At 57.5% G+C, this 26,967-nt stretch overlaps 1 protein-coding gene and 1 long non-coding RNA gene across 14 annotated transcripts in view; one reads left to right on the top strand and one right to left on the bottom strand.

The window, feature by feature from the left end:
* Positions 1-15,116, bottom strand: part of ATP2B4 (ATPase plasma membrane Ca2+ transporting 4) — a 37,174-nt gene extending 22,058 nt beyond the window's left edge. For 8 of the 13 annotated variants that reach the window (XR_006932148.1, XM_418055.8, XM_040653044.2 and 5 more), the window contains exons 1-3: positions 15,000-15,116; positions 3,205-3,634; positions 642-839 (exon numbers count right to left, since the gene is read on the bottom strand). Coding sequence is in view for 12 of the 13 variants with exons in the window: in XM_418055.8 (XP_418055.4) it covers positions 642-839; positions 3,205-3,400 (394 nt within the window). In the remaining variant the exon portion in view is untranslated. Of the gene's footprint in view, positions 1-641; positions 840-3,204; positions 3,635-13,101; positions 14,887-14,999 lie in introns of those variants that run through there. The other 5 variants (XM_040653045.2, XM_015298962.4, XM_046904150.1 and 2 more) reach the window with 3 other exon arrangements.
* LOC121107641 lies at positions 14,989-19,616 on the top strand. Its single transcript, XR_005841925.2, has 3 exons — positions 14,989-15,302; positions 17,779-17,894; positions 18,652-19,616. It is a non-coding gene; the product is annotated as an uncharacterized LOC121107641 (long non-coding RNA).
* Positions 19,617-26,967: the final 7,351 nt, after the last annotated feature.

The raw sequence follows: 26,967 nt of genomic DNA, 5'->3' as shown, positions 1-26,967 counted from the left end.
TGAGAGGGGAATCTCATCACTGCTTATAAATATCTGAAGTGTGGGAGTCAAGTTGATGGGGATGGACTCTTCAGTGGCGAGCAGCAATAGAAGAAGGGGCAACAGGCAGAAACGAGAGCACAGGAAGTTCCACATTAACACAAGGAAGAACTATTTTGCTCTCAGAGTGAAGGAGCACTGGAACACGCTGCCCAGAAAGGTTGTGGAGTCTCCTTCTCTGGAGATATTCAACATCCACCTGGATGCCTACATGTGCGACCTGTTGTAAGGAACCTGCTTTGGCAGGGGGGGTTGGACTGAATGATCTTTAAAGGTCCCTTCCAGCCCCTGTAATTCTGTGACCCTGTGATCTGGGCAAGCGCTCACGAGCAGTCAGCCCCATCCCGATGTGCACCAAACCACAAAACATCACGTGGGGTTGGGCAGCCACCAGAACCCTGGTCTCTGAGCATCCACGGGGATCAGCAAGGAGCAGCCCTGAGCAAGGCTGCAGTGACGCTGAACCCAGACACCCGTCAGTGCCCATCCCTTCACGTGGATGGGAGGGGAAAAGCCACCATATCAAGGGCGAGCAGAAACAGGATGGCCCAAAGGCACTGCAGCTTACCCCGTGAGTCCCTTGATTTTGTCCCACCACTCACATTCATTGTCGCCACCTGGAGGATGGTAGAACGACAGCCCCAGGGAGATTATGGCTGCTATTTCCAAGATGATCAGGGTGACGTCCTGGAGTGCCTCCCACACTAACTGCAGGAACGTCTTGGCTTTCTTGGGAGGAATGAAGTTCTGGCCAAACACCTGCCTCCTCTTCTCCAGGTCAGTTGGGTTCCCAGACAGACCTGGGGAGAGGACAGAGCGAGATGTGACCACGCAGCAGCGCAGCCGCAACATCCTCTCCAGCTGAGCAGAGCAGAGCCCCTGCGCAGCACAGGGAGGGACACCTGGGGCGCACACGGAGCCATGCCAGTTGGCACTGGCTGGCTTATTTACACACTGCATCAAATTAACCATAAATCTAGCACTGGGAGCAGCGCCCAGAGCCACCTGAGCCCTGCCAACTCGGGGGAAGCGGTGTGGAGAACGGCTCTGGGCCAAGGTGGGAGCAGCCCCATCCCCACACCCAACTCCATGCTCTCCACCTTAAGCACACCCCAGGGCCGCTGCCAGCTCCCAAAATGCAGCAGGCACGCAGCTGTAATGCCTGGCCCCGCTGCACCCCGTTGAGGAAGCAGCAGGAGGAGCTCCACGCGCCTGCCCACACACACCCCTTCTTCCCTGTGACTAACCCTGCCTTCCCACCCAGCACTCAGAGCAGGATCTCCCAGCCCCGCGGCTTCACCCAGCCCTGCCCATGCGGCGGGGATGGAAAATCTCGCTAAGAGCCGCGCTTGACTCATTGCAGCGTCAGGGCTGGAGGCTGTGGGGCCGGGAGGGCACCCATGTGGATCCTCCAAACCCACCTGCAAGAGCCTCCTCCAGAGCTGCCCCACATCCTCCTGGGGCGACGGGGCAGACAGAGTCCACCAGCTTTCAGCTTTTTTCCTCTCCTTCTTTTCATTTTTTTGGGTTTTTTTTTTTTGTTGTTGTTGTTTTGTTTTTTAAAGGAGCTGTGGTCCCCGCCAGGAGGAGAGCTGTGTGCAGGGTAGCTCCACAAAGCAGGAATAGAGCAGCAGAGCCATCCTCCTTACTAGGAGCCCCCAAAGCAGACTCCTTGCTGCAGCCTTGGGGTGGGGGCCAGGAAGGAGGCAGCAGGTGCTGGAGCTGCTCCAAGCACAGTGTGTCAGGCAGTGTTTGCTGACACCCAGCAAGAGATGCCCCAATTGGTGACTCGGCCATGCTCCTGTCCTGCTCCCCTTCTCCACGTCTGCCTGACTTGGGATGCCTATCAGCAGGGATGGGGCTGGCACAGCCACTGCCCTGCACGGAGAGGAAGGGAGCAGCCCACCTGCAAGCTCCCTCTGCAGTTCTGGGGGGATCTGCTGACACCTCTTAGGGTAACAGACAGAGAGAAGTCTTCCATGCTGGAGACCCAGCACAGTGGGAACTGAGCATTCCACTCAGGTGTGAACAGACAGCAGTGCTCTTCCTACAACCTTAGCTCATAGGAAATCACCTTTCTTCCCTCTCCAAGCTCAGTAGGACAAAGATCACCTCTACGTAAAAGGAGAACAGGAACACACCTGAGGCATGGAATACAGGGATGTGAACGCAACCAACAGCCTCATATGGAGGCAAGGGCTCAGGCCTGGAAGCTGCCTTTGGGATCAAGTAGTGCCGTTCCTTATGCAAGCTCCAAGGCCAAGGCAAAGCCCTTTGGGTTCACTTCCCACCTCCCCTCCCACTCCCAAAAGCACACTCACCTTTTGGCATGGCCAAAGTGCATTGTTTTGTGATCTGGACTTGGTATTTCCACTGGGACTCCCCTCCTCCTCTAATGACATCCCGGGATTGTCTCCCCTTCCCGGTCCAGCTCACAGCTGGGAAACACGCTAACCCAGCTCGCAGCCCCAGCAAACTGCACAGCCCCATCCCACACCCCCATGGGGTCACATCCTGCCCACACCATTCCCACAGCCCTCAGTGCTGTGAGGAGGGCACTACTCCCTCCGCGCCCCTTTCAAAACCATGGAAACGGCTCAAAGCACAAAGCTGCCCCATGCCAGGGCCACAGCACCACATTGGAGGCCCAAAAACTCCACCCCATACCACAGGGAGAGGTGACATTCCGGTGACATCCTTTCACCACAACTTCCCAGAAGACAGCCAGCACCAAAGTCACCACCGCGCTCCATCCTATGGCACTCAGAACAACTCAGCCGCATTCCCAGCTCCCACAGCTGCTTGAGAAGCCCTAAATCAGCGGGAAGACAGCACATCTCCCCATTCCCATCAGCACTTTGGGTTGAGATCTCACACCACAAGAACAATCAATCAAGGCCCCACACGGCCCCACTGCGAATCACTGAGCAGCTGCAAGGCCAGTGCCACATGTGGGGTGGCAGCACGGCAGGGAGAGGAGCCTCAGCCCCACCAGCCACCCTTCACTCTTCAATATACTGCATCCCACAAAGCTCACGGCGGACATGCAGTGCAATGGGACCATGCCTGAAGCTCCTCCAGCAGTCAGGTGAGCAGCATCATGCTGGCTGCTTGGGAGCCCTCTTGAGCTCCACACACGTCCCATCTGGCCAAGCGGCTGCTTACCTTCAACCGGCGATGTCTTCAGCCTCTTGCAGACAGTCTGCACGCCGCCATAGGAGTCGCTGATCCGGGCGACCGCCTCAGCACTCCGCAGCTCCATGAGATTCCTGAGCTCCACCATGGAGCAACCAAAGTCCCCCTCATGGTTGCCTTCAGCAACCGAGTTCCCGGGGTGGTGGTCGGCCACGTTGTTCGTCATCTTGCCGAGGACACGGCCACGAAGGTTCGCTTTCGAGGGGAGTTGGGGGCAGCCCCAACGATGTCCCCGTCCCTTGGGGTGGGCTGGGTGCAGCAGTACCTCTAGCCAAGCCCGAGTCCTCCGGATGAAGGTGTAAACAGGATGTGCATGTTACCGCGGAGGCAACCTTAGCAACAGCCGGCATGCATCTCCTGCTGGAGGAGGAGGGCTCCCTGGATACCACAGCAACTGGAGCTGTGGAAAAAGGATGGCAAAATGATAAGATGGTCATGAGGAGGGCTGTGAAGAAACACGCACCACAGGGACGGTGGATGGAAATAGGAGGTGGTGGGGTTTGGGGACACGCACCAGCCCCACTTACTCTCCTAGCCCTGCAGAACATTGGAGTTTGGCTTTACTTGAGCAAAACCCTGTGTTGAGCTGAGCTGGGGGCAGGAAGGGTGGCCAGGTGGTTCTTTGCTCAGCCCGCAGCTGGGCAGCCCAGAATGTGCTCTCATTGAGCTGGGTTTAAAAATACATCTCGGCAGTGGAAAGCAGCTGTTTCCTCCCTACACTGTGGTCCCTGGGCAGGAGCGCCTGGTCACAGCAGGTACAGAAAGCATTCCCAGGTGTCTGACAGGAGGGGGCTCACAGCGCCAAGCTGGTTTCTGATTGCTAGTAAGATTTGTCAGGAAACGACAGAAACTCACCCATCTCTCCAGCACAGAAGCTTGTGCATTAAGGACGTCTCTCAAAGACCCAAAATGCTGCTGGACAGATGATGGCTCAGTCCTGCAGCAAGGGCAGAACCCTAGACCTGCTCCAGGCAGCAACCTCCCCTGAGGCACAGCATCCCCTCCCCTGGCACCAGGAACAGGAAGGAGCAACACTGGTGGCAGCCTGGGAGATGGAGCAGGATAGCAGCACAGCATAAGGACCAGGGGAAATAAGGGCCTTCTCCTCCAAAAACGTATCCTCTGGCTCTGCTTCCCTGCTCAGCTCCAGCACAAGGGATGCTAACCCTAAACCCAGCCCTGCAGGAGAGGCTCTGCGGAAGGACAATAAAGCCTTTAAAGAGGAGTAATACAAGAGGGACGGCCACCGAGCACCCAGAGGCTCAGAGCAGGCAGCCAAAGCCCAGCAGAGGGAAAACACTCGGTGCAAGCACGTGGATGTGCTCAACCCTTAGCAAACCCATCAGGCAGGTACCAGAGCTGCCCTGGACATCTCAGCACCATACTCACACCAAAGTGAGCCCAATCACAGCAGTTTGGCATGCCCCAAGGCAACAGGACCTGCAGAAAGCAGCCCCCTTCTTTTGCCCCACAGACTGACCCTAACCCCTGCCCCGGCAGCTACAGAGCTACCAGCAGGCACCAACCAAGCTGCAGTGCCACACCACAGGAGGGTCCCATGCAAAGGCATGGCTGTGCAGGGTCACCACTGTGGCACAGGTGCTGTGGCTCTTGCCCTGCTATGTGGGTGCAGAGGCCAGAACTGGAGCACGAGCACCCCATGGCTAAGAGGGTAAAGGAAAGGCAGTTAACTCATACCACAGTGCCTGGCTTGTAATAACCCCCCCCCCAAAGGAGCCCACAGGTGCTCAGTCCCAGGACAAGTATTGACCCCACAGACTCTCTCTGCCAGTCAGGAATAAGGGAGGACCTGGCCAGGACTAGGGCTTCCCCAAAAGCCAACACTCTAATGAGTTCCTAATGACTCCAGCAGCACTCAGGGTTGCCTGTCACACTGTAATGAGTTCCCAGAGCCTCCAGGTGCTGGAGATGAAGGAGTGCTGTCCAAGGGTCTCCTCTGCTGGAGGACAAGGAATTGGGTGCCTGCACCCTGCAGAGCAACAGAACATGGTGCTGGTAGAAACACACAGCTGGGGAGCCCAGACCAGCAGCACTGTGTCACCTCCTGAGCAGCATCCCCAGACCAGACGCTGGCAGCAGGAAGGACACCCAGGAACAGAGCCAAGGGAGCATGCAGGCAGCAGGGAGGAGGCAGCCATGGAGCCAATGCAGTGCTGCAGACAAACCTGCCCAGAATAATAAGCGGCTGCATTACACCTCCATCCTGGCTGGGAGAGTGGCTGCACGCCAGCACAGTCTCAGCACACAGCGATGGCACCAGGCAGAAAGCAGCCACTGGCACAAGGGCAGCTGCCCATCTGCTGTGAGACATGGGGAAAGGAAAGAGGGCGGTGTGGAGAGGGACACAGCTGCGGGATGCAGACCCTTCCCCCAGGCACTGGAGCTAGGAGCAGCCCACAACCACACAGCCTCTCCACGGCACAAGCAGTGCAAGCGCCCAGGGCTCACCACTTCTTCCCCAAGGATGCAAAGCCAAGCTGGAACAAAAACCAGCTGCATGGCACCAGCTGGACAATTCCCACGGGACACCTTCATGCCAAGGCAACAGAGCTCTGCTTGCAACGCCGGCAGCACTGTAGCCCCAGCGCAACGCAGCCTGCTCATGCAGCAGGGATGCAGCAGGGATGCACACCTGCATGGAGATCCCCATTCCTGTGCTGCCGGATGCCACCACACACTCCTGGGACAGCAACAGCAGTGCTTCCCATGTGCCCTGCTGTGCTTTAAGGCAAACCCTCCTCACCTCTGCTTGGCGTGCTTGGAGAGAGCAGACAGACAGCAAACACAAAGCCAGCCCAGAGTTGTACCCAGCAGCCAACCCAGCCCAGCGCAGCTGTTCCTTTACCCATGACAGATGGGGAAATCAGCACTCCAGCTCAGCATCCTCCTGCATTTTGCAGGAGAAAGCCCTGAGCATCTCCCAACCATGGCAAGGAAAACAAGCCTCAGTTGGGGCAAGCAGGATGCAGCTCCCTGAGCAGACATTGGCTCCACTCATGGGGCTCCTCACCTTCAACCCTCCCCACTCCTGACCCCTGCAGCTGCCCCATCCCAGCCCTGCTGAGGGCCATGCCATCCCCTCCCCAGCTTCAGCAACAGGGGCTAGAAATACTGCTCCTGGAGGTTGCCATGGAAAAGTCAATGTAAAGCTGTGGCAGAGATGTTGTTTACATTGCCAAACCAGGAAGAAAAAAAAGGAAAAAAAAACTGAAAAAGCATCCAAGGAGAGAGCACAATGCTCCCCCCAGCACAGACCTCCACAGAGCCACATTCATATCCACTGTGATGAGAGGGGAGGGGGGACGGCTCCCTGGGCTTCAGCCCCTCAGCAGGGATAGAGTGCTGCAGGCAGGAGATCCACACCCCACGCAGTCCCCAATCCCCCCCCCCCCCCTCACCCCGGAGCAAGGGAGCCCCGGGCCCCTCCCTGCACACTCACCAAATTGCAATGTGCAGATGGCAGCAGCTCTGCTCCTGGCTCCCAGCAACACCCATGGGCCGCCTGCCCCTCACCGTGCTTAACCCCTCCTGTGCTGGGATGCCCAGCCAGCCCCAGGGCGTTAACCCACGCAATAAAAAATAAATCACGGAAGCAGTTTGCAGCTCGCAGCATCAAACCACATGCTCCATAGGGGCAGTGCACAGCTCTCAAAGGGACACTGCCCACAGGATGTCACTTCCTCACCTCTGTCCCCAGTCACAGCACCATCTGCTTGCCTTTGCTTCCTTTGGTGCTGCCTCAGTGTGGGCTGCCAGAGCCCCAGGGAGGTGACAGCACTATGCAGTGTTTCTGCATGGGGAAACCCTGAATGCCACTGACAGTCACCCGACACACGGGGAGCTGGGGCGTGTGCATTGGGGACAGCTCCAGCACTGAGCAAAATGCAAGAGCCAAAGTCCAGTGCAGACTCTAACAAGTTGGCAAGTGCCCTTCTTTCCTTCACAGTTATGAAGAGCCTCCCAGCCTTCATCTTGCAAGAGAGGAGCACTGAGCACGGCGGGTTCAGCTGCAGGATGCAGCCAGCCCAGCAGTACAGCTGAGCAGCAGCCTCCACACACAGAGACTGACACTGCACCATGGCCGTTATACCAGCACAGGGCTGCTGCTGCCTGGAACACAAGCTGCAGGGTCCAACCTGGGCTGCCCCACACCCAAAGCTGCCAGCAGCACGTGCAGCACCCGGCAGACAGTGCGTGCAAGCACAGAGCAGGGCTCGCAGCTCTCAGAGCTGTCACCCTGCTGTGTCCCCGTGACACTGTGCTGCTGGAACCACCGGCTGCCCACAGAGTGCCCCCCACTGCCCTCCCACACCTGGAGCAGCCCAGGATAAGCCATCGCCAACCACTGCATCCTCACCAGCACACCCACAAAACCCACACTTGGGGGGGATGGAAAACAAGCAGCAGCCACCTCGTAGAGGGACACACACTGTATGACCATGGCACCGACAGGCGCAGCAGCAGCACCCCATGCCCACAGCACCACACCGCTGCACATCTTCCTCTTCCTCCCCCCACCACGGGGACTGAGGGAAGCAGGGGTGGATGGCACCGAGGTGAAAGGAAGACCAGCGCAGATGAAGGGCAGCTTGCCTTGCACACCACTTGCAGGGAGCTGGCAGCTGCCAGCAGCCCACTAATTAACACTGCTGTTGCTCACTTCATGCCCATACTGCCTCTTGTTAACTAAGGTAGGAAAACTTTTTTCCACACGCCCAAGGCAGCAATTAGCCCTTGCAAAAGAGCAGCGGACGCACTGCAGCAGTACGCACCACACAGCTCCCCAAAATCCACCATGCCCAGAGCAGGGCTCTTGCACGGCACATCCGCGTAGCACAGCAGGACCAGGAGCCCCACGGTGGGGGCTAAGGAACATGCCTATGCCACGGGGCTTCCCCGCAGCTGCAGGACACACAGCAGAGGAATTTCAGGGGGGTGGAAAAAAGAAAACGGAGGGAGTCTCCAGGCGAGCTGTCAAGGGGAATGTTTCCATCTAAGGCCTTGGTATTTCTCTCCCGGCGCCTGCACTAAATCACCCGAGCTCCTCTCATTATTCTTTTGTGCTTTACAAGGTAGCACAGGCAGCAGGGTTGGTGGAGGAACGCAGGAATGCACACAATGCAGCCCCTCCTGCACCAGCAGCACCCAGAGCCCCACCACGGGGCAGTATCTCCCACAGCGCTGGGCGCTGGGACCCCCAGGCTCCACAGCCCCACGGGCACAGGGATGGGGCAGGACAGCCTTTGTCCTCTGCTTCTCCATCCCACTCAGCACCAGGAAACAGGTTCCTCCTGCCCCAGCACCACGTGCGGCGATATGGCACCAGCTGGCTGCCTGTTGGGCAACCCTTCACTCCAGTGGCTTTTTGCCCATCCTGATCCACCTGTTGGGCAGTTCCCTCGTGGCAAGGCAGACAGCTCTGACACTGCTGAGGTTTGGACTCCAAGTGCAGCAGCGCTCAGAAAGCAGAGCTCCCCACACCGCATTTCCCGAGCGCTCCCCACAACGCAGCAATGTCGCAGGGCAGCACTGCACACCACTGGGGGAACTGAGGCAGCCCCACCATCACCCCCACCCACCACAGGGAGCCCCACTTAAAATAAAACAAGAGCGGCAGGCGGGCACCGACCTGCAGAGCACGAGGGCATCTCACGGGCAAAACAACACCCGGAGAAGGAGAGCGATCAGCTGGGGCCACATGGGCACAGCCGAGGTATTTTTAGCAGTATTACACAGGGACAGGGGATTCCTACCCTGAACATCCCCGGGGGTTTAAAATAGGCCCCGGCACTTCCTCCTGTGAGCAGAGGGATAAGCAGCGGTGCTGTGTGCACCCCGCCACCCCCAGCACCCATGGGTGGGCACACAGCAGGGGTCCTGCAGCATCCCAGACCGGGGGGATTGAATCCCCGTCCCACCAGAGCAATGCTGCAGCACCAGCCTGTGCCAGCACGATGCAACACTTCTGCCTACATCCTCAGCAAAAAGCGCACCCAAGAAATAAAATAAACACAATAAAAAAAAAAAACCCTCTTGACGACAGCAGGAGAAACTGAGGCAGGGGACACAGCTCTTGGTGGACACCAGGGGATGAGCAGAGCATCCTCCAAAACATGGGGTGCATCCCAGCACAGGGGACCTCCAGCACTGGGAGCACAGAGAGACAGCCGTGCTCTGACACTCCAGACTCCAAGCAGACAGAGGGGGGCTTTGAAGGGGGGCTCGTCAGCCTCCCCATCCCAAAGGGTTAAAAAGCAAAGCCAGCAGCAGCAAGAGGAAAAACACACCGCTCCCCGGCTGCTCGCCGCTTCCCTTCCCAACATGCCCCGCTCCTGGGAAAGTGTAGGCTGTTTTCCATATATAACTGCAAACTGTTCCATGCAGTAAGAAGTCTAATTAAAGGGAATGAGGGAGAGAAGGAGAGACGCAGAAGACCGAAAGGCAATATTTATATGAGGGAAGAAAGGCTGCAGCCCAGGCACCAAATTAGACGGAGAGAAGCTCTGTGATATCATCGAGAGATCACAGCAAGGCAGAGCGGCAGCTTTGCGGAAGAGGCAAATCAGAGCCTGGAAAGCACATACCAGTAAGTGAGAGCCAGATGGGCCACGGGAGGGGCAGGGAAGGAGCAGCCCACCCCAGCTCAGGATAATGCACAACACCACTGGGCTGTGCACACGCACCTCGGGGTCCCCACATCCCACAGGGGGAGAAGAGCAACTGAAGTAAAACCACAGCAAAGAATGGGAAACTGATGTCTGGGGCACCCCCTCCTCCTGCATCCCCCACCCAGCCACGGGCTGAGTAGGGAAGAAACCCACACATCTGTGCCTCAAAGCCCCCCCGGCAAGCTGTGCCCCTGTGAGCCAAACCCAGCGACCAAACACCGCTCTGTGACCGCAGGGTCACACAAGGTGACAGCCAGGCACAGACCGCTCCGCGCTCACCGGACCGCAGGCAGCACCCACCCCCACGGACATCCATACTGGTGGGCTCCGACCCAGGGAGAGCAGTGAGTGAGAGGGCAGAAGACTGCTGCAGCAGCAGGCACAGAGCAGCCTGGAACAAAGCAGGCAGCTCCATGAGCTTGGTACTGGGGTGCACGAAGTGTCCTCGTCCTCCCCACTGCCGCTCTGCATGCCGACAGGCTCCGGGCAGCCTGCTTCCCTGGGTCCCTTCTTGGCAGCAGGGTGTCAGGGGACACTGCAGAGCTGACAAACAGCGAGGCCGCTCCCTGTGGGCAGTTGCATCCAGGGAAGTGGAAGGAGGAGGGGAGGATCCCTCAGTGTCCTTTCCGAAAGGAAAAGGGACATCCCCTGAAGCAAGCACCAGACAGCGCGGGGAGCACCACGAGCCCTGTGCAGCATCTGCCTGGGGGAGCACAGCACAAGTTCCCCCTGCGCTGCAGCAGCACAATCTGCAGCATCTCATGTGGATGTAATGCATTTCACGTCCAACTGCAGGAGTGAGAGGAACCCCCGGCTGCTGCCCTGCAGAGCAACAGGCAGATGCTGCAGGGAAGAGAAACAAGGGGATGCCGCCCACCCGCACCTCCAATCTGGTGCGTGCAGATGCCTGGATGAGGTAGAACCTGGGGGCACACAGCATCCCAAGCACATGGGAATGGGCAGAGTGATGGGAAGGATTCCCCACAGGTTGCACAGTCCAGTGCTCTCCAACAAGGCAATGCTGCTGGAGTGCAGTCAGCTGCTTCGGCCTCTTTGCTTTTGGCTGGTCCCATTGGGATCAGCGTTACAAGCAATTCGTCATTTGGGAAATAAAAACACCTCACCCCTCCTCCCTCAAATAAAACTCAAAAGACATCATTTAGCCAAGCTGAGTCCTGACACCTAAAAATAGCTGGCACCATCACCCTACGGAGCACAGCCAGGCAGCTTCATGGCTTGCAGCACAGCCTAGGATGCGGCAGCTTTGGGTCATGGGGACAGTCCGTGCAATGTGAGGAGCAGCAACAGCCCTGCAGGACTTCCAGCGCGAACACGGAGTCACATCTGCACAAAGATACCCAGGACAGAGCATACAAACCATGAGGTGCTCAGGAACAGAGCCATCCCCACGCCTGTCCTCATACCCCACTGCCCACAGTGGTGACAGCCTGAGCGATGGCACGAGCACCAGAGCAGCTTTCCCACCATCAGCTGAAAGCATCAGTGAGCTGCACCCTGAGATCTGCTCAGAACAAACAAAGCACTCTGACAACCCAGGGTAACTCCTGAGCAACTTGCAAGGAGGTGGGAAGAGGGAGATCAGCAGAAGGAGCAGCACTCAGCCTGCAGGAGGGCTGGGAAGGGACAGAGGCGTTTCAGAGAGAGCAAACAGAAAGCCTCGCACGAGCCCTGGGTGCAGAGCCAGGAGTAGAGGGGAAGGGACAGCCAAGCTCAGGGTCCCTAATGACCATCACAGGAAACCACGCTGAAAATCAGACACCTTCTACCGGAAATCTGAGCCTGGAGCTGCAAATCTGACCAGTGGATCCAGTGTTCAAAGAGCAAAGGTCACAGCAAGCCCCAGCCAGACCCCCCGGCAGGGTGAGACATCCCGCAGCCCCCCCTGCCCCACCAGCTTATTTTTAGCCCAGGGAGAGCTGGAAGCTTTGCTGCCGGTTCCCAGTCAGAATGAGTCCGAATGGATCCTCTCAGCTCCCAGCCAACCTCAGCGCTGATCAGCACCGAGCCTTCCTCTGCCTATGGAGGAGGAGGATGCTGGGGTCTGGACCCGCAGCACAGGACTCCAGTGTAATCCCAGCTCTGGGCACCACGCTGACTTTTCTGCATCCAAGGAGACAGCAGCAGCCTGGGAGGTGGCAGAGCTGTGTGAATGGAGAGGGACAGCGCTGTGCCACACATGGGAGGGAGCAGGCAAGAATCCTCCCTCCCTGCAGGACAAACTCTTGCAGGTAGGGCTTCTGCCCACTGCTCGCCGCATCCCGATCACTTCAGTAGGTGGGAATACACACGCTTTGGGCATTAAAATTAATAAAGGGACAGAGATTTCCACACTGTCAGCTGTGGATGGCAGAGCTCTGCTGGTACGCAGCCCGCTGCCGACTCATCCCTGCCACGGAAGGAAAAGTTTCCCCGTCAGCACAAACCACGGCCAAACCTCCACATTCCACACACCACACCGGGGTCCCCGCGTCCCTCTGCATGTGCCACAGCGATGCTCCTGCCTCACAACCCACACCTCCTGCAGGCGAAGCTCAGCAGCTCCCCAGGGCAGGAGGATATCGCACAGCCTTTACTCGGTGAGCTCATTGAGTGTCAGGGAGTCCCATCCCAGTGAGTGACACAGGTGTGTGACACACCAGCAGTGTGTCATGCACTCCACAAGTGCCAAGCGTTTCCTTCTTTTTCCCCTCCCCCCCCCCCCCCTTCCCTCCCTCTTTTCCAACAAACAAATATAGGATAGGATTTATAAGACCATGGAAACTCTATTATCCTTCTGCATTAAAGCCAAAGGCAACTCATTAAAACATCAAAGTGGGATGTCTCATCAGCTCAGGAAGCTCCAGCAGGATGTAGCAGGGATGCGGCTCCCACACCAGGCACAAGGAGCCAGGAGCCCCCAGCTGGGGCTGCAATCCCTCCTTGCTGCAGGAACTCTGCACACACCAGTCCTGCGAGCAGGGACGACAGAGAGGTGTCCTATCCTCCTCCTACTTAAGTCCAAAGCTCAGAGCTGCTTATCCCAGGAGCATCTCCATCACCACAACACCAGAAGCACGGGATAGATCCTCATTGCTTCAGTGAGAGGAAAGAGGGATGGGCTCCGTCTCCCTGCTCACCCAGACCCATTTATTTCCCCTTCCATGCAGCAGTTCCCCACCTGTACAATAGAAGCAACACCACTGTCTCCGTCCATCTCAACCAGCCATCAGGCAGCAGCATCCCGTTCTTATGCTGCAGCCCTGGGATCCAATTCCAGAAGCCTCCAACAAGGCAGAGGAATTTGGGAGGCAGCATCACTTCCTTGCACTGCAGCAGCCACCCCTACGGACCTGCATCCATCATTCCGGCTGTACTGAGCAGCGCAGCTTCCACAGGGCTCAGGAAGCAGCAGGGACTTGCAGAACACAGCAGGGAGGGATCCAGGCTGGGGGGGAACCCCAGAGTAGAGCTGCAGAAGGGGAGCAGCCAGCAGCAGCGGTGCCTGCAGCGCAGGGCAGCAAATCCCTGCGGGCTGCTCACGGCACTGCAGCAACAGGCGGTGGAAATGCTGCGAGCAAACTGAGCTCACAGCATAGCAAGGAGAAATACATTACATGTATGTACAAACACAAGGATATATTTATATACGCACAAATTAAAAAAAAAAAAGAAAGAGAGAGAGAGAGAGAGGGAGACGATCAGGGAGAATGGAGAGAACTAAGGGAGGCTGAGAGGGTGCGCGCAGCTCCCAGGGCACGGCAGCAGCCAGGGAAGGCCCCGGGGAAGGGGGAATTCCTCACACACGGCTCCACCCCACTGCTTTCTGCCGCACAACAATGGCAGAGCGCAGCGGTCCCTCCCCGCAGCCGCTCAACCCGCGGCCGGAGCGCCGCACGAGCGGATACGGCGATGCTCAGCGCAGAGCGCTGCGGAGCACAGAGCCCCGCACAGCGGCGGGCGGCTCGTGGGAGGCTGCAACCCGCGGGGCAGCGCTCGGGGACGGCCACCACAGGATCGCGCTGGGCTGGGAGCGGGGGGAGGCGGCGGCGTCAGCCCCTCCCGTTCGCTGTTTAACGATTCAGGTGCGTTTCGGCGCTCACATCGAGCGCGGCGGCTGTAGCCGCGCAGCCAACACAAGCGGTTACCGGGAGCGCTGCGCCCGTTTGGGGGCGGGAATGCAGAGAGGTGCCCCCGCCCCGCCCCGAGGCGCAAACAGGTCTGCAAGCCGAGCACCCCCCCCCGCCCTCAGGTCTCCGGAGATAAGAGGACAATAACCCATTGTCCCTCCCCCCGCTCCCTCCCCGCCCGCATCCAGAACGACCAGGAAGAGGGGGGCCATGCGGCCCCGCGGTCCGGGCCGTGCCCGCGGCCCCCGCCCCACCCGGCGCTGCCGCAGGCGGGGAGCGGCTCCTGCCCCGGGCTGAGGGGGAGCCGCCCCTGCGGTACCTCCCGGCGCTGCTCCCGGACTGCCGCAAGGCGCTCCCCCCCAACCCCGCAGCCCGCGCTGCTCTGCCCTTCCCTCCGGCCGCATCCACGCGCTGTGCCCGCCTTCCCCCCCCACCCCCCCCACGCTGCTCTGCCACGCGGGAACGCCGCGCAGCCCCCCCCGCGCTCCCCCGTTCCCCAAGGGCAGCAACAAGTGGCGGGCGGCGGTTACAGCCGGAGCGCTCCCCCCTCCTCACCGACCCTCCCCCGAGTTCGCACAGACCCGGGGTGTCACGGCCACCCCCGAACCACTCCGCTCTCCGCGATCCACTCAGATCTGGGTGATGCGCGTGGCCCCCACGCTCCCCAAATTCCGACGGGAAAAGGACCCCCAGCCCCCCCCGCTCCCTCCCACCTGCCGCACCGGCCCCGTGCCTTCCTCCCAACCGACGGCCCCCTTCTCTCTCCAACAGACGACCCCGCAGCAGCTGCGGCGTTATGGAAGGCGAAAGCCGCGCGCTCCTTCCGCGGGCCGCCCCCCCCCCCCCCCAACGGAACCTCGAAGGCAGCACCGCCGCCTACGCCCGCCCCACCCGAGGGGGCACCCCGGGAACGAGCCCCCCCCTCCCCCCGCCACCGTCCCGCACTCACCGGCGCGGCGCCCCGTCCCGGCTGTCGGCGGAGCCCCCGCGGGCGGCCATAAGGAGGGCGGCGGCGGCTGCGGAGCTAGCGGGAGAAAATGCTTGTCATGGCAACCCGCGCCGGGCCGGGCCTGCCGGGGGAGGGGCTGCCTTAAGGTGGCGGCCCGCCCCGTCCGCTGCTTAAGGGAGACGGGAGGCGGCGGGCGGGGCTGTGTCCCCCGGGCGCTGCGGGGCGGGTGCCCCCCTCGGGCGATATCGGTGTACCCCACGGACATCGTCCCTCTCCCCCAGGAACCGACGTCGAGTAGTACAGGTGAACCCCGGTGTTCTCCAGATGCTGTGGGCCTCCCCAGAAGCCCCCCCCCCTCCCCCCCCCCCGAGCAGCACAAATGTACCCCCGGGAGGTGCGTGTCCGTGCAGTGTCACGCACGTGGAACAACCACAAGGGGTGCACGCACCCTTGGGGACGATGGACCCCCCCCTCCAAGCACTGTGGTCCGTGCGTGTCCCCCACCTCAAGCAATAAAGGTGTACCTCCGGGAGGTGCAGCTGCAGGGCAGCATTGCATGCACCCCCGGCACTGTGGATACCCCCTTGGGCGATGCAGTGCATGCACCTCCAAGCACTGTATGCACCATCCCCGGCACTGCGGGCACAGAGCAGTACCTGCACCCTCAAAATCTGTGTACCGCCTTCTGCTTGTGCTGCAGTCCCCGCTGGGGTGGTGCAAACTCCCTCAAGCAGTGTAGGTTGCTCCCCATGATGCACGCAGCTGGGACCCACCCCAGCTCCCCCCGCAGTGTGTTCACTGCAAAACAGGATGCACAAAAAGTCCCCCCTGCTCCGAGCATGGGGCACAAAATCTCTGGAGCAGCACTCGGGGCTCCTCGTGGTCACTGTGGTTGGTGACACGTGCCGGGGGGGCATGCCCCACCCTGCAACTCATAGGGCACAGCTACTGCTGTCCATGCAGCGTAGGATGATGGTGTCACCCAGGAGGGGTACAGCTGTTCCTTGAGCTGTAGAGCATGAATCACAGCCCCTCACCCAGGCAGAACCAACCCTCCCCCCTTTTATTACAGAAGCAAAGAGAAAAGTATGCACTGAAACTCGGCTGAAGCCCTTGAAATGCTGTGGCTGTGAGAAAAGCGTAACATAGCACTGATGCAGCCATGCTGGTGTAACACTGGGTGTAGGCAACCTTAACTCAGCACTAATCCTGTTGTTTGGGCATGCAACCCAGTTCAAGTCAAACCAGTGTAACATCTGTGCACACACAAGCCCTCATTTAATGCTTGTAACGTTTCCCCCTGCCTTGAGGGCCTGCACCTCAATAACTGCATTCCTGAACAGTCCTGGGGGGGATAGGGGGGGCTCCTCTTTGGGCCTTCTGCAAGGGGATTCCTCCCTGTGTGCTTGCGACTCTTTGCTGAGCTCTCAGGGCAGCGCTCTGCAGAGCAGATTGTGCAGCTGCATGCAGCAATGGGCACCCTGCAGCCACCCCATGTTGCAATGCAGGGACAGTTATCCAAAATCAGCAGAACGACTGCAGAGCATCAGGCATGGCAAAGACACAGTGCCTTGTTGGGGTTTTACATGGAAGGCACCAAACTGCTCCAATGCTTTGCAGCAGGCCGGGGGAAAAGAGGCCAGGGCTCATCACTACTGTTTTCTTTGGTGCTGCTTTTTCCTTGGGGGTTGGACGTGGTTATTCCTTTCTATGAAATCTGGGCGCTGTCGCAGCAAGAGCAAGCCTGGTATCTCAAAGCAAACTCGGCCATCCTCCATTCCTGAGCACAGTCAGCACACAGGGCTGCACTGACCGTGTTTGGTCCAAGCAACTGCAGAACAGCTTGAAAATTGGGTGGAGGGACAGTGCTTCCAAAGGGATGGGGTGCAGAATGGCTGTTGAGACATACTGGCCTTTTAAAACAGGTTTTCTGAGCTTGGAAGGAATCTCTGAGCATCTGGATTTGGACTCTGCAAAGGAAATCAGCCTTCCTGCCTCGGGGAACATGTTGAATTTGCAGCCCCTTTGGGCTCCATCTGAAATTGGGGGGAGGCTCTTCCAGCCTGCACACAGCTGAAGGAACCAGCCAAAATCCATTGGAAAACGTGTCAGCCCACAATCACAGTGCTGGTGCTCAGCAGCTCCTGCCTGGTGCTTTTCCATTACATCAAGAGCAACCATAAACACTGAGGCTGAAAGCCCCTTCCACTTTACATTTAAGGGAAAGCACATGGAGGAAAGTCAGACAGCCCTGCACAGACGTGAGCAGAGCGCTAGTGCAGGGCAAGCAGAAGGTTGCTGCACAGAGTGCTTTGGGGTCATCCAAGCCCTGAGCTGATGCTGAGCTAACCCTGCTCTGGAGGTGTGGATGCTTCCCGGACAGTGCCTGTGCCTGTACTCTGCTCCCTCTGTTTGTCACCTCCTTCCCTCCCCATCCTGCAGCCCTCCTCAGTTTCCCAGCTGCAGCTGAGGGACTGCATCGGGTTTCAGGACCGGGACTGTCCTAAACCCTCTTCTGCTGGGAGCCTGGCTGGGCTGGCAGCCTCTGCTCTTAGCCATGATTTGGTGCTCTTTTTCTATAGAAGACAGAGCGCTGCTCTTTGGCCATGCATTCTGTGAGCAAAGCAGAAAGCAATCCTGAGCGATGTGTAGCCTAAAAGTACCCTGAAATAGAAAGGATCAATCTGCCAGGTTCTTCTGTAAAAATTAGGCTTAAGTGATAATTTTCCTTTAAAAAGTGCATGAAACTTCATAATAATTTGTCTTTAATGTCTCCCAGGGTGGGAACTTTGTAGGTGGAGTTTTAGCCCAAAATGAATTGAATCAGCCAAGTTGTATCCACCAAGTTACAAACCCATCAAAACCCGAGGCCAGATCCTGATCTCATCTCTGCAGGTACAAATCCAGCGTGGCTGTGCTGGAGTCAGCAGGGAAGGTTTTGTCACTGTGCCGGGAGGCAGCGAGCAGGATTGGACCCCAGGGTTTCTAATGGAAACACTGACTGAGCCTTGAGCACCAGGCAGAGCGTCTGTGAAATCTTTCTCCATTCAGAGCTAAATATAGGGAGAGAGAGAGAGAGAGAGAGAGAGAAAGAGAGCGCAATTCAGCTTTCAGTGCTCATGGATAAATAAACCCCCAGCGCTGCTCTGCTGTGAGCTGCTGGCGGTCGGTCCTGTGGGATGTGGGGCTGCCTGGGTGCTGCTGTAGTGTGGGGCTGCGGAATGCTCCCATCCTTGTCCCACCCTGGGCACAGGGTTGCCTCCCTCAGCTGCCTGTAGGCTGCTCACCTATGGCATGGGCTTCCCACTTGCTGCAGGGGGGGGCCAGAAAAATCCCAGAGCCGCTCTGCCACGTTATTGCCAATAGAGCTCTCCTAGACCATCTCTGCTGCCAACTGCTCTGGCAGCACGGTTGCTTTCTAACTGAGCAGCCGCTCTGTTGGAAGGGGGCTGCAAATAAAAACCAGGTGGAACAGAAGGGATTTGGGCCCAGTTCTCCTTTATGAGTGTAATTAAGAGACCAAGTTGTTTGCTCACCTAGGGAGCTCATCCCCAGAGTGCTTCAGGGCTGCCCTACACACTGAATTTCCCCCGGGAGCTCAGGGACTAATGTTGTTTTTCCTTTCCCCATCCCTTTGCCTTCCCACTTGTAGTCAGAGCGATGACAGGCCCTAAATCGATGAAAACCCCAATTATCTGCTACAGATGAGGGAGAGCTGCCCCTTCCCAGACACCTGTGGGCAGGATGACAGGATGCCGTGTTTGGAGCCATGGTGATGCCCAGGGGGATCTGCATGGCATTGGTGAGTACAACTCAAATGCCACCTCTTGGGGCCATGGGGACACCCCTGTCCCCTCCCCAGGAATTCAGAGGGAGGTAGGGAGATCCTCCGCTCCACCTCAAAATGAACATTTTTCCCTCCATTTCTGACCTCGTTTCATTCGTCACATCGAGGAGGAACCTTGTACTCGGTGTTTGCATCACGGTAACACCTCCGGGACCTCAGTGGGACTGAGGAAAGTCCCTGCTGCTGGGAGTGACAACGCGGTGGGTAGTGTTGAAAGGGAGGAGGGAGAAGTGACAGCACGGGAGAGCCGCTCGCATCGCTGTCACTTGCAAGCTGTCACTCCTGGGGGAGCGGAGGAGCTCTGGGAATGGCTGGGCAGAGAGCTGTGGGTTCCCACTGGCATTGCCCAGCATAGGTGTACGCAGGCATTTCGTCCACTCCATGTGGAGTTCCAGCGTGCAGTGACAAAACTCCCTCGTCCCCTCACCCTGCACCGATTGTCAGCCCCCCAGCAATGCACTGCTGGTATTTTCCAGTGAGAGGAGGAGGGTGGGAAGCATAGGCTGCTCTGCAGCCCCAGCAGCACCGGGCAGAGCTCAGCCCTGCAGCCCCCCAGCATGAGCTGCAGAGAGGCGGTGGAGGCAGAACACGTACGAGATGAAAGGTGACCTCTTCCAGAAATGGAGAAAGAGAGAAGAAATCCATAAACACTGCCAACCGCGTCCACGGGAAAACAAGCAACAACTGTTTTATTTGAATAATAACCATCAATAATACATTGCTTAGAAGCTGCAGATGACTGCAATTAAAAAAAGCACCGCATTCCCTGAGCGAAATCTAAATTATTCTTCACAGCTTCTCCACTCTCTAAGTTATATGAAAATGAAGTGGTTCCTGGTGCGGCTCAGTGGAGCCGGGAGCCCGGGTGGAAGGCATAAAAGGAGAAAAAAGAGGCGAGGAGAAAGGAGAGCCCTAGTGTGAGGGGTTATAAATATTTCACAGCCAAAGAGGAGTGGGGAGCTACTGATACAGATGCGATTGCGGGCGTCCATGGTGGGAGGGAGGAATTAATCACAGAAACGGAGGAGAAAGTTCTCTCGAGGAGCCCATGTGCGCACACCCACAGCCAAAGCGGCTCTGGGGGCTCCTGGGCGCTGGGTCTCAGAGTGTGGGGCGGGCTGGGGGCTGCTCCAGAAGGTGCCTTAGTGCTGCTGGCTGCCCCTGGCCAGGCACCATGTGATACCAACCCCGCGTATGGGCGCTTTGATGGATGCTGCGGTGAGGGCCTTAGGGCACCGTGTTCCCCTGGGAACAGCCCCGCTATGTGCTCCTTGCACCCTGTTGTCTGCAGAGCAAGCACCAGCTGCAGTCCTCCTATCGCTATCCAAATAGCGGCTCTGCTACTCAAACAGCAAACAGACCCAGGTGCTGGTTTGACCACACTGCGCTCGTCCTGGTCACCATCAGTGGAGGGAAGGGAGCGGGGCACCACGCAGCAGCCCTGAAGCAAACATCCCCCTCCACACCGCTGTCTCCTGGCTGGCAGCAAACAGTTCCCTGAGGAAGCTCTCCCTTCCCAGGCCTGAGGACCAATCCATGCAGCTGGGGCCATTCCCACCCGTCCCAAACGTCTCCGTACCTGGCGCTGAGTGATAGCAGCATGAGGCACTGCTGCTTATCAGGCTCTGTGCTGTGTTGCAGGACAGGGAGTGCTCCCAAGGCCAAGCTATTTTCTTTTCTCCCCTGTTGCTCTCAGCCAATTCTTCTCAACCATCTCAGGCACTTTGCAGTGCTGGGGATGTCCCTGTCCTCTCTGCCCACTTCCTGAGCAGCCGGGGCAGAGGGATGATCCTGCACCCCATCTCCAGCTCTGAGCTTGGGCTCCCCCTGCTCCTTCTGTCCCAGCTCACTCTGGGTACAAGAAGAGCACAAGAGGACTCCGGGCTCAATGCCACTGGCCCCAGCCATTCTCCTCCCCTGTCCCCATCAACACTGATTGGAAAAGCTCAGCTGCACCTGCTGGGAGCCTCTGCAGGTATTAAAACCTCTGCGCCTAAGAGTACCTCTTTAAAAATTAAAGCCTCAGTGAGAAAGAAATGAGTCGTGACAGGGAGAGATGAAGCTCATGGCGTCTGCAAATCACTGTTGAAATGCGAGCCAGTGCCAGGCACCGTCTGGAGTCGTGACCATCTTTGATGCACTGGCCAGAAGGATGGAGAGTAAGTGCAAAGCGGCTGAGGCGCAGGACACCTGCAGACACCAAACCCCGGCTCAGCATCCAGGCACACCAAGTTTGGACGTATGGCTCCCCTCTGTGTGGCATCGGGGTCTCCAAAGCTGGGAGGACACCGAGGGCTGCGCTCCTGCAGCACAACCAACCTCCTGGGTGGGCACAAGACCCTATGGGCACAGGAGTTACCTCGAATGCCAGATGATGACAATACTGCATTGCCTAACACTAACATGCTGCTGTAATAGCTTGTGCTGCAAATATGGCACAAATGTATCACTTCAGCAAGACGTGCATGCGTCTCACATTGGCGGTGACGCCAGCAACTTATTTCCTGCTGACTGCTGAGATGGCTGATCAGCTCTTTCTTGGCTGCGACGTGGGATCTTGCCCTTAATTTCCAGTGGCACCAATATGTTTACTTTCTCCTCTCCCTGCCAGCCCCCGTTTGCTCCATGTGGGATGTGTCAGGCAGCGATGCATCTCCCTGAATGATGCTGGTGTCCCTGAACCCAAAACTGGCAAATCCCAGCCTCCCAAGGAGCAATCAGCTAACAGAGGGCAGAGTTGGCAGCTCATGGTGAGCCCAGATCATGCAGGATACATGCTATGTATAAAGGATATGTGTGTTTGACTCTAGAGCAGAGCTTCCAGCAAAAACCAGCAGTCACTTTGAGAAGCAGCATTTTTGCCAATAGAGTGCAGTGCATAGGTATAGGGGTGAGAATGTGCATGTTCCAAAAGCTGAGCATGTGGCTGCCAAGGGATATCACTGCAGAGAGGGCAACTGCAGGCACCTCTGCAGGACTGCACTCCTGCGTGCGTGGCTACAGATGTGTGTGTGCATGCTTGGCCTGGGGGATGCATGGCAGCAGTGCTCTGTGCTCAGGGCAGGGACAGCTGCGTGCCAGCTCCACTCAGTGCTGCAGCTGCCAGCATTGTGTGCTCTGTGATCTGGCAGCAGCGGGGCTTTGTGCACTTATTTGTAAACACATTGAGCCCACGATTTGCAGAGAAAGGCAAGAGCCAAGTGTCTGCAATTGTCTGCACGGGAGTGTAACCTTTCGGAAGCAGTTTTCTGCTCTCTTTGCTATGCTCAACAGCTCTGTCGAGCTGGAAATTGGCTGTGGATATCAGCATCGGGTCTGAAGAATAGATTCGCCTCAGTCATTAGCTACAGGCAACAATGCAAATGGACAGGGAGTGGGGAAATAGCTGGGACTGGTGCAGCTCAATTCTCCCTCTCAAACAAGGCAAAGAGATGAGGGCACAGGGCTAGAGAGGAGGCACAGATGCCTGCATGCTGCTGGGAGGCAGCTAGGATGGTTTGAGCCCTCCAGCCATGCTGGGCTTACTGCCTGTTATCCTTTGGCCTGGTCCCTCTGACTGATTTCCTTCCTCCCTTTCCTCGTCATCCTGTCCTCCTGCCTCCCACTCCTGCCCCACGGCTGTTGGCACCAGCAGGGCTGTGCTGCAGCATGGAGCAGCTCTGTGGGGCTGGGGCTGGCGTGGCACCGTGACCTACCCACAATGACTAATTCACTCCTAACATACCCTCTGCTTTGGTGGCAGGAACCACCAGCAGAAAGCAGAAGCTGGTTCCTTCCTTCTTGCTCCCCACTGAGATTTTCCAGTGACCGATCATTCTGCAGTGCTAACGGAAAGTTGCCCAGTCCCTGTCCTTTTCTTGGGTGTTTGTGTTTTGTTTCAGCTGTGTCTTAGCATCATCTGTCCCAACCTGACCGCCCTTGGAGCATGAGCATCATCCCTGGCATTGCAGTGTTCCCTGCAAGCAGGAGGCTTGCTTGCTTTTGCTCCAAGCACACCCCAGCACGGGTGAGTTGCAAGGACAAGTGCTCTCTTCTCACACCCAGTGTGGGCATGGGTCATCTGGTGCATACAGCTCCTGCTGAAGGGGAGATGCTACTGGCCACAGAGCCATATAAACAATAGCCCACAGCCACATCTGGGGCTGCTGCAGCATTTCTGGGCTCAGCTCTGCCAACAATAGGCTCCAGAGATGCTGCAGCAGCCAGAAAGAGGAGGAAAGGAAGGACACAGCCCCACAGCTGAAATGGATGGAGCTGCTACCCCCCCAGTGCTTCCACACTCAGCTACATGTGAGCTGAGTGAATTAACCAGGGCACAGTACCTTGGGCTGGACCCCTTTCTGAGGGGGCAGAACGTGCCAACCTGATGACAGGCTGCAAGGTTTGGGTGTTTGAGCACATTCTGAGAGCCTGAACCCAGCTGGCTCAAGCCCCATTACCCAATGACAGGAAGCCCTGCTTCGTCTCCCACGCTGTGCTGCATGGCTTTGCTGCACCCTCACACAACTGCTTTTTGACAGCAAAATGACCCTGAGCCCCTATACACTAATTCAGCATCAATCATCCCCGCAGTTATTAATAAAAAAGCCCTACGGGCCAGAATTCCCTGTATACACTCAACTAGAGGCAGCCAGCAGTCTAAGAGCTCTCCTAGTGCTCATTCCCTAAATCAGTTCCTAATGAGGAGTGGACTTACCCCTGCAATTACTTGCTAGTCACTCGTTAGTGACTAGATATCACAGCAGGTCTGTTTGGAAGAGGAGGCAGCAGAGTGGCTAATCAATGCATAACGAACAGTGAAAGCACCAGAGCTGAGCCTCTGTGCCTGGCTAGGGGACAGCAGAGGCTGGTGGCTTCCAGCAGAAAGCTTTGGGACAAGGGGATGGGTTTGGGTTTTGCACCAAGCAGGGAGAGCCCCTCACCTGGAGGCGGGGCTGAATCACTCCTTGCAAAGAATTAATCCTCTGCTGGGATGCAAGAAGCCCACTTTGTCCCAGGTTTCCTGCGTGACACAGGGTTTTCCCTGTGCATGTGGCACACTGCAGGCCTGGGAATCGGCTCGCACAGCCTAGCATTTAGCATGGGCACATGACATCCCCCATCATGCCTCATCGCGAGGGACAGCAGTGTGACACAATGGGACATGAAGGGCACAAGCCCTTTCCTAAGCCCTTCCAAACCAGGTCACAATCTCCTATGGCACAGTTTCTTTGGCTGCCACTCGGAATCACCACTGAGAGCCCTGAGTGCTATTCTTGGCTTTAAGGGAAGTGAAAGCATTTCTGTGCCTCAGCATTGAATTTTCCCTCCTAATACAACCTGCATGGAAACAAGTTGACCCCACTCTGGGAACCACCATCCTGCACTGGGGACACCCCCAGCACCGCAGCCCCCGCTGCACCCACAGCACCCACAGCACCCACCACCTCCCCCAGTTCTGGATGGGGATGCAGGTGGCCCTGGGGCTGCCCCTCTCACCCAGAGCTGGCAACCACTGGCAGCAGCAGCTCATACAATCTGGCTGTTTTTCAGCAGTTCTACTCTTTTTTTTTTCATTAGTTTTGCCATCCTTGGGGCATTTGGATGGTGTGTGAGCTCTGCACGCTCTCCTGCTTCTTCCAGGTCACCTGGAGGGAATGGAGCCTTCTGTGCCCTCTGTGCCTTCACTTCTGGAGCAGCTCCATGGTTTTTCAGTTGGAGATGATTAGGGAAAAAAATGTGTTTAGTGACAGAGGAGTTAAGCTGCATTCTGGCTGCTAATGGCTGGTGAAATTACATTAAAAAAAAAAAAAAAAACTGGAACAAAACAAGCCCTTGAAGGTATAAGACTGTAAACAGCAAGGGAAACTGGGACGCAACTCTTGAGTGGGAGAAGGTGTTCACTGTGGGCTGATGGGTGACTCACGCAGGTGACAGCCACCGATTCCCAGCACCCCTGGGGATGGGCTGGGATTGCAATGCTGGGCCCTGGGACAGGGGCTGCTTGCTGCTGGCTCTGCTCTTTACACTGACAAATTTCTCATAAGGCAGCAGCAGTGGCTGTGGGCAGCCTCCTAAAACCACCTTTCTATTTCCTCTGCAGCTCCTCAACATCCAAATACTTCCTAGCTAGGAGGGGCTGAGCTGGTTGCCAGGGAGCAAATATTCTCTGCGGTCCATCTCAATGCCCCTGGAACTGTGCCTTTGTCCAAGGGAGGGCTGCCTTCTGCTCCTGTCTGGATACCCAGAAGTACCCCTCCAGCCCCAGAAAGGGAATGGTTGGAAGGAGATGGATAAGTCTGTGCTGCAAGGAAAGCTATACAAACTGGGCAGCGGACAGACAGAAGTGGGCAGAGTGGTGGGTACAAAGGGGCAGAGAGACAATTGCACAGCCACACAGACTGCACAGCTGGGGGAGAAGCGTGGGATGAGGCAGAGTGCAAGGAGCACAGGTAACTGTACTACCTCCAGAGCAAAAAGCCACCTGATGAACAGTGATAACGAATAAAAGTTTGTGCTAGGGTCCATGTGGCTGGGGGAATGGTGGGCTGCTGTAGCCCTGCCTGCCCACCTCCTGCCCTGGCCTTGTGCTCCAAGCAGCCCTGAGGTCACCTGGACGTTAACCTGCTTGTCCCCCAGCAGCAGCCAGACACATCAAGTGGCTTCTAGTCAGACTGAGCCCTTCCGAGCATCCCAATGGCTGCACAGCAGAGCCCCACAGCCAGGGCAGTGCCAGGGGCTCACGGTCTCTCCTGCACCCCAAAATGCACCCTGCAGCCCCCCAGAGGATGGGATAGCTTCCAGCACCAGCGCAGCCCAGCACTGCTCTCGCTGTAGCTGGGATGCTGCCACAAGCTGCTGGCAGAGGAGCTGGGCTGCGAGGAAAGCTGTGCATGGCCCATTGCCTGTGGAGCCCTGGGATTAGAGGGATTGCTCTTTCCTTCTCTTCGTTTTAATTCACAGCGTCTGGCTGCAGAGCCGTGCTTCTCCCATGGGCACAGTCCCCGCGTGGGATCAGCACCCACCCTGTCCCAGCTGTGACAGAGAGCACCCATCCCTCAATCCCTGCAGCAAACAGCACCCCCCCCCCCAGCTATTTTCTGCTACACATGCTCAGCCCTGTGTGCCTCTCGGGGGAACTTGGCAGCAGGTGCCAGCTCCTCACCGCCTAATCCCACTCCCTGCCACCAGCCAAGGGCTGACGGGAATAAACACATCCGCAGCCGCTCTCGACGTGCCTTTCCATAAGGGGAGCGGACCTACCGGCACCGCGCGCTGCTGGCCAAGGTGCAGCCCGCTGCCGGCTCACATCCAGCCTGCTTTCCTATGGGGCCAGGAGGGGGAGGGAGAACTCTAACCCCAGTGTCCGCTGGGGACCCCCAGCAGCACGGCGCTTCTCCCCTCCAAATTTCTCAGCGGAGGCTGAACTTCTGGTCACAGAATCACTGGAGTGTAGAGAGGCTAACTACATAAATGACTTAAATGAGCGTGTTCATTGGAGATGAGGAGGCTCTGGGAAAGCAGGCAGCGGGGAGAGGAGCTGGCTGGAGCAACCCAGCAGGACAGCTTTGCCTAAGGACCCCACTGTGGGCTGCCCATTCTGCAGCAGGGACAGGGCAAGGACACAGTGGGGACATGTGGGGACGAAGCATGGGGTGGCTGAGCCCCCCACCTGCTGCAGTGGGTTCCAGGTGCCTCTTCACCCATCAACAGGGATGCCCCTGTGAAGACAGCACTCAAAGCATCACTTCCAATATCCGTCTGTTTTCTCATCCTGCCATGGAGACAGACTCCTTATATAAATCCTGTTAAGTAGGACGGCCTTTTATATCTTTCTCCCATCTCTGTTGGTAGCTATGGAGGCTCCAGCCCTCCAAGCCATCCAGATTGTCTCCTTGGCAGTGGTGGATGAGAGCAATCAGGGTGCATGCAGCTAGGCAGCTCCTTGCCATGACTGTGCAGCACTGGAAGGGGCTGCACCAGGCACAGCTACAGACCTTTAGATGCATCCAGCTCTGCAGAGTGGCCCACAGGGCCATGATAGAGTCCCATTTGAGCTGGGACCAAGGGATGGGGAATTAATTAAAGCAACCAAGTTCATGCAGTGCCCTCCCTGAGACAGGGTATGTTGCAGCAGAGACT

The sequence above is a fragment of the Gallus gallus genome, chromosome 26 (genome assembly GCF_016699485.2).
Source record: "Gallus gallus isolate bGalGal1 chromosome 26, bGalGal1.mat.broiler.GRCg7b, whole genome shotgun sequence".
Taxonomy (NCBI): Eukaryota; Metazoa; Chordata; class Aves; order Galliformes; family Phasianidae; genus Gallus; species Gallus gallus.
This window is presented reverse-complemented; position numbering and strand designations above follow the sequence as displayed.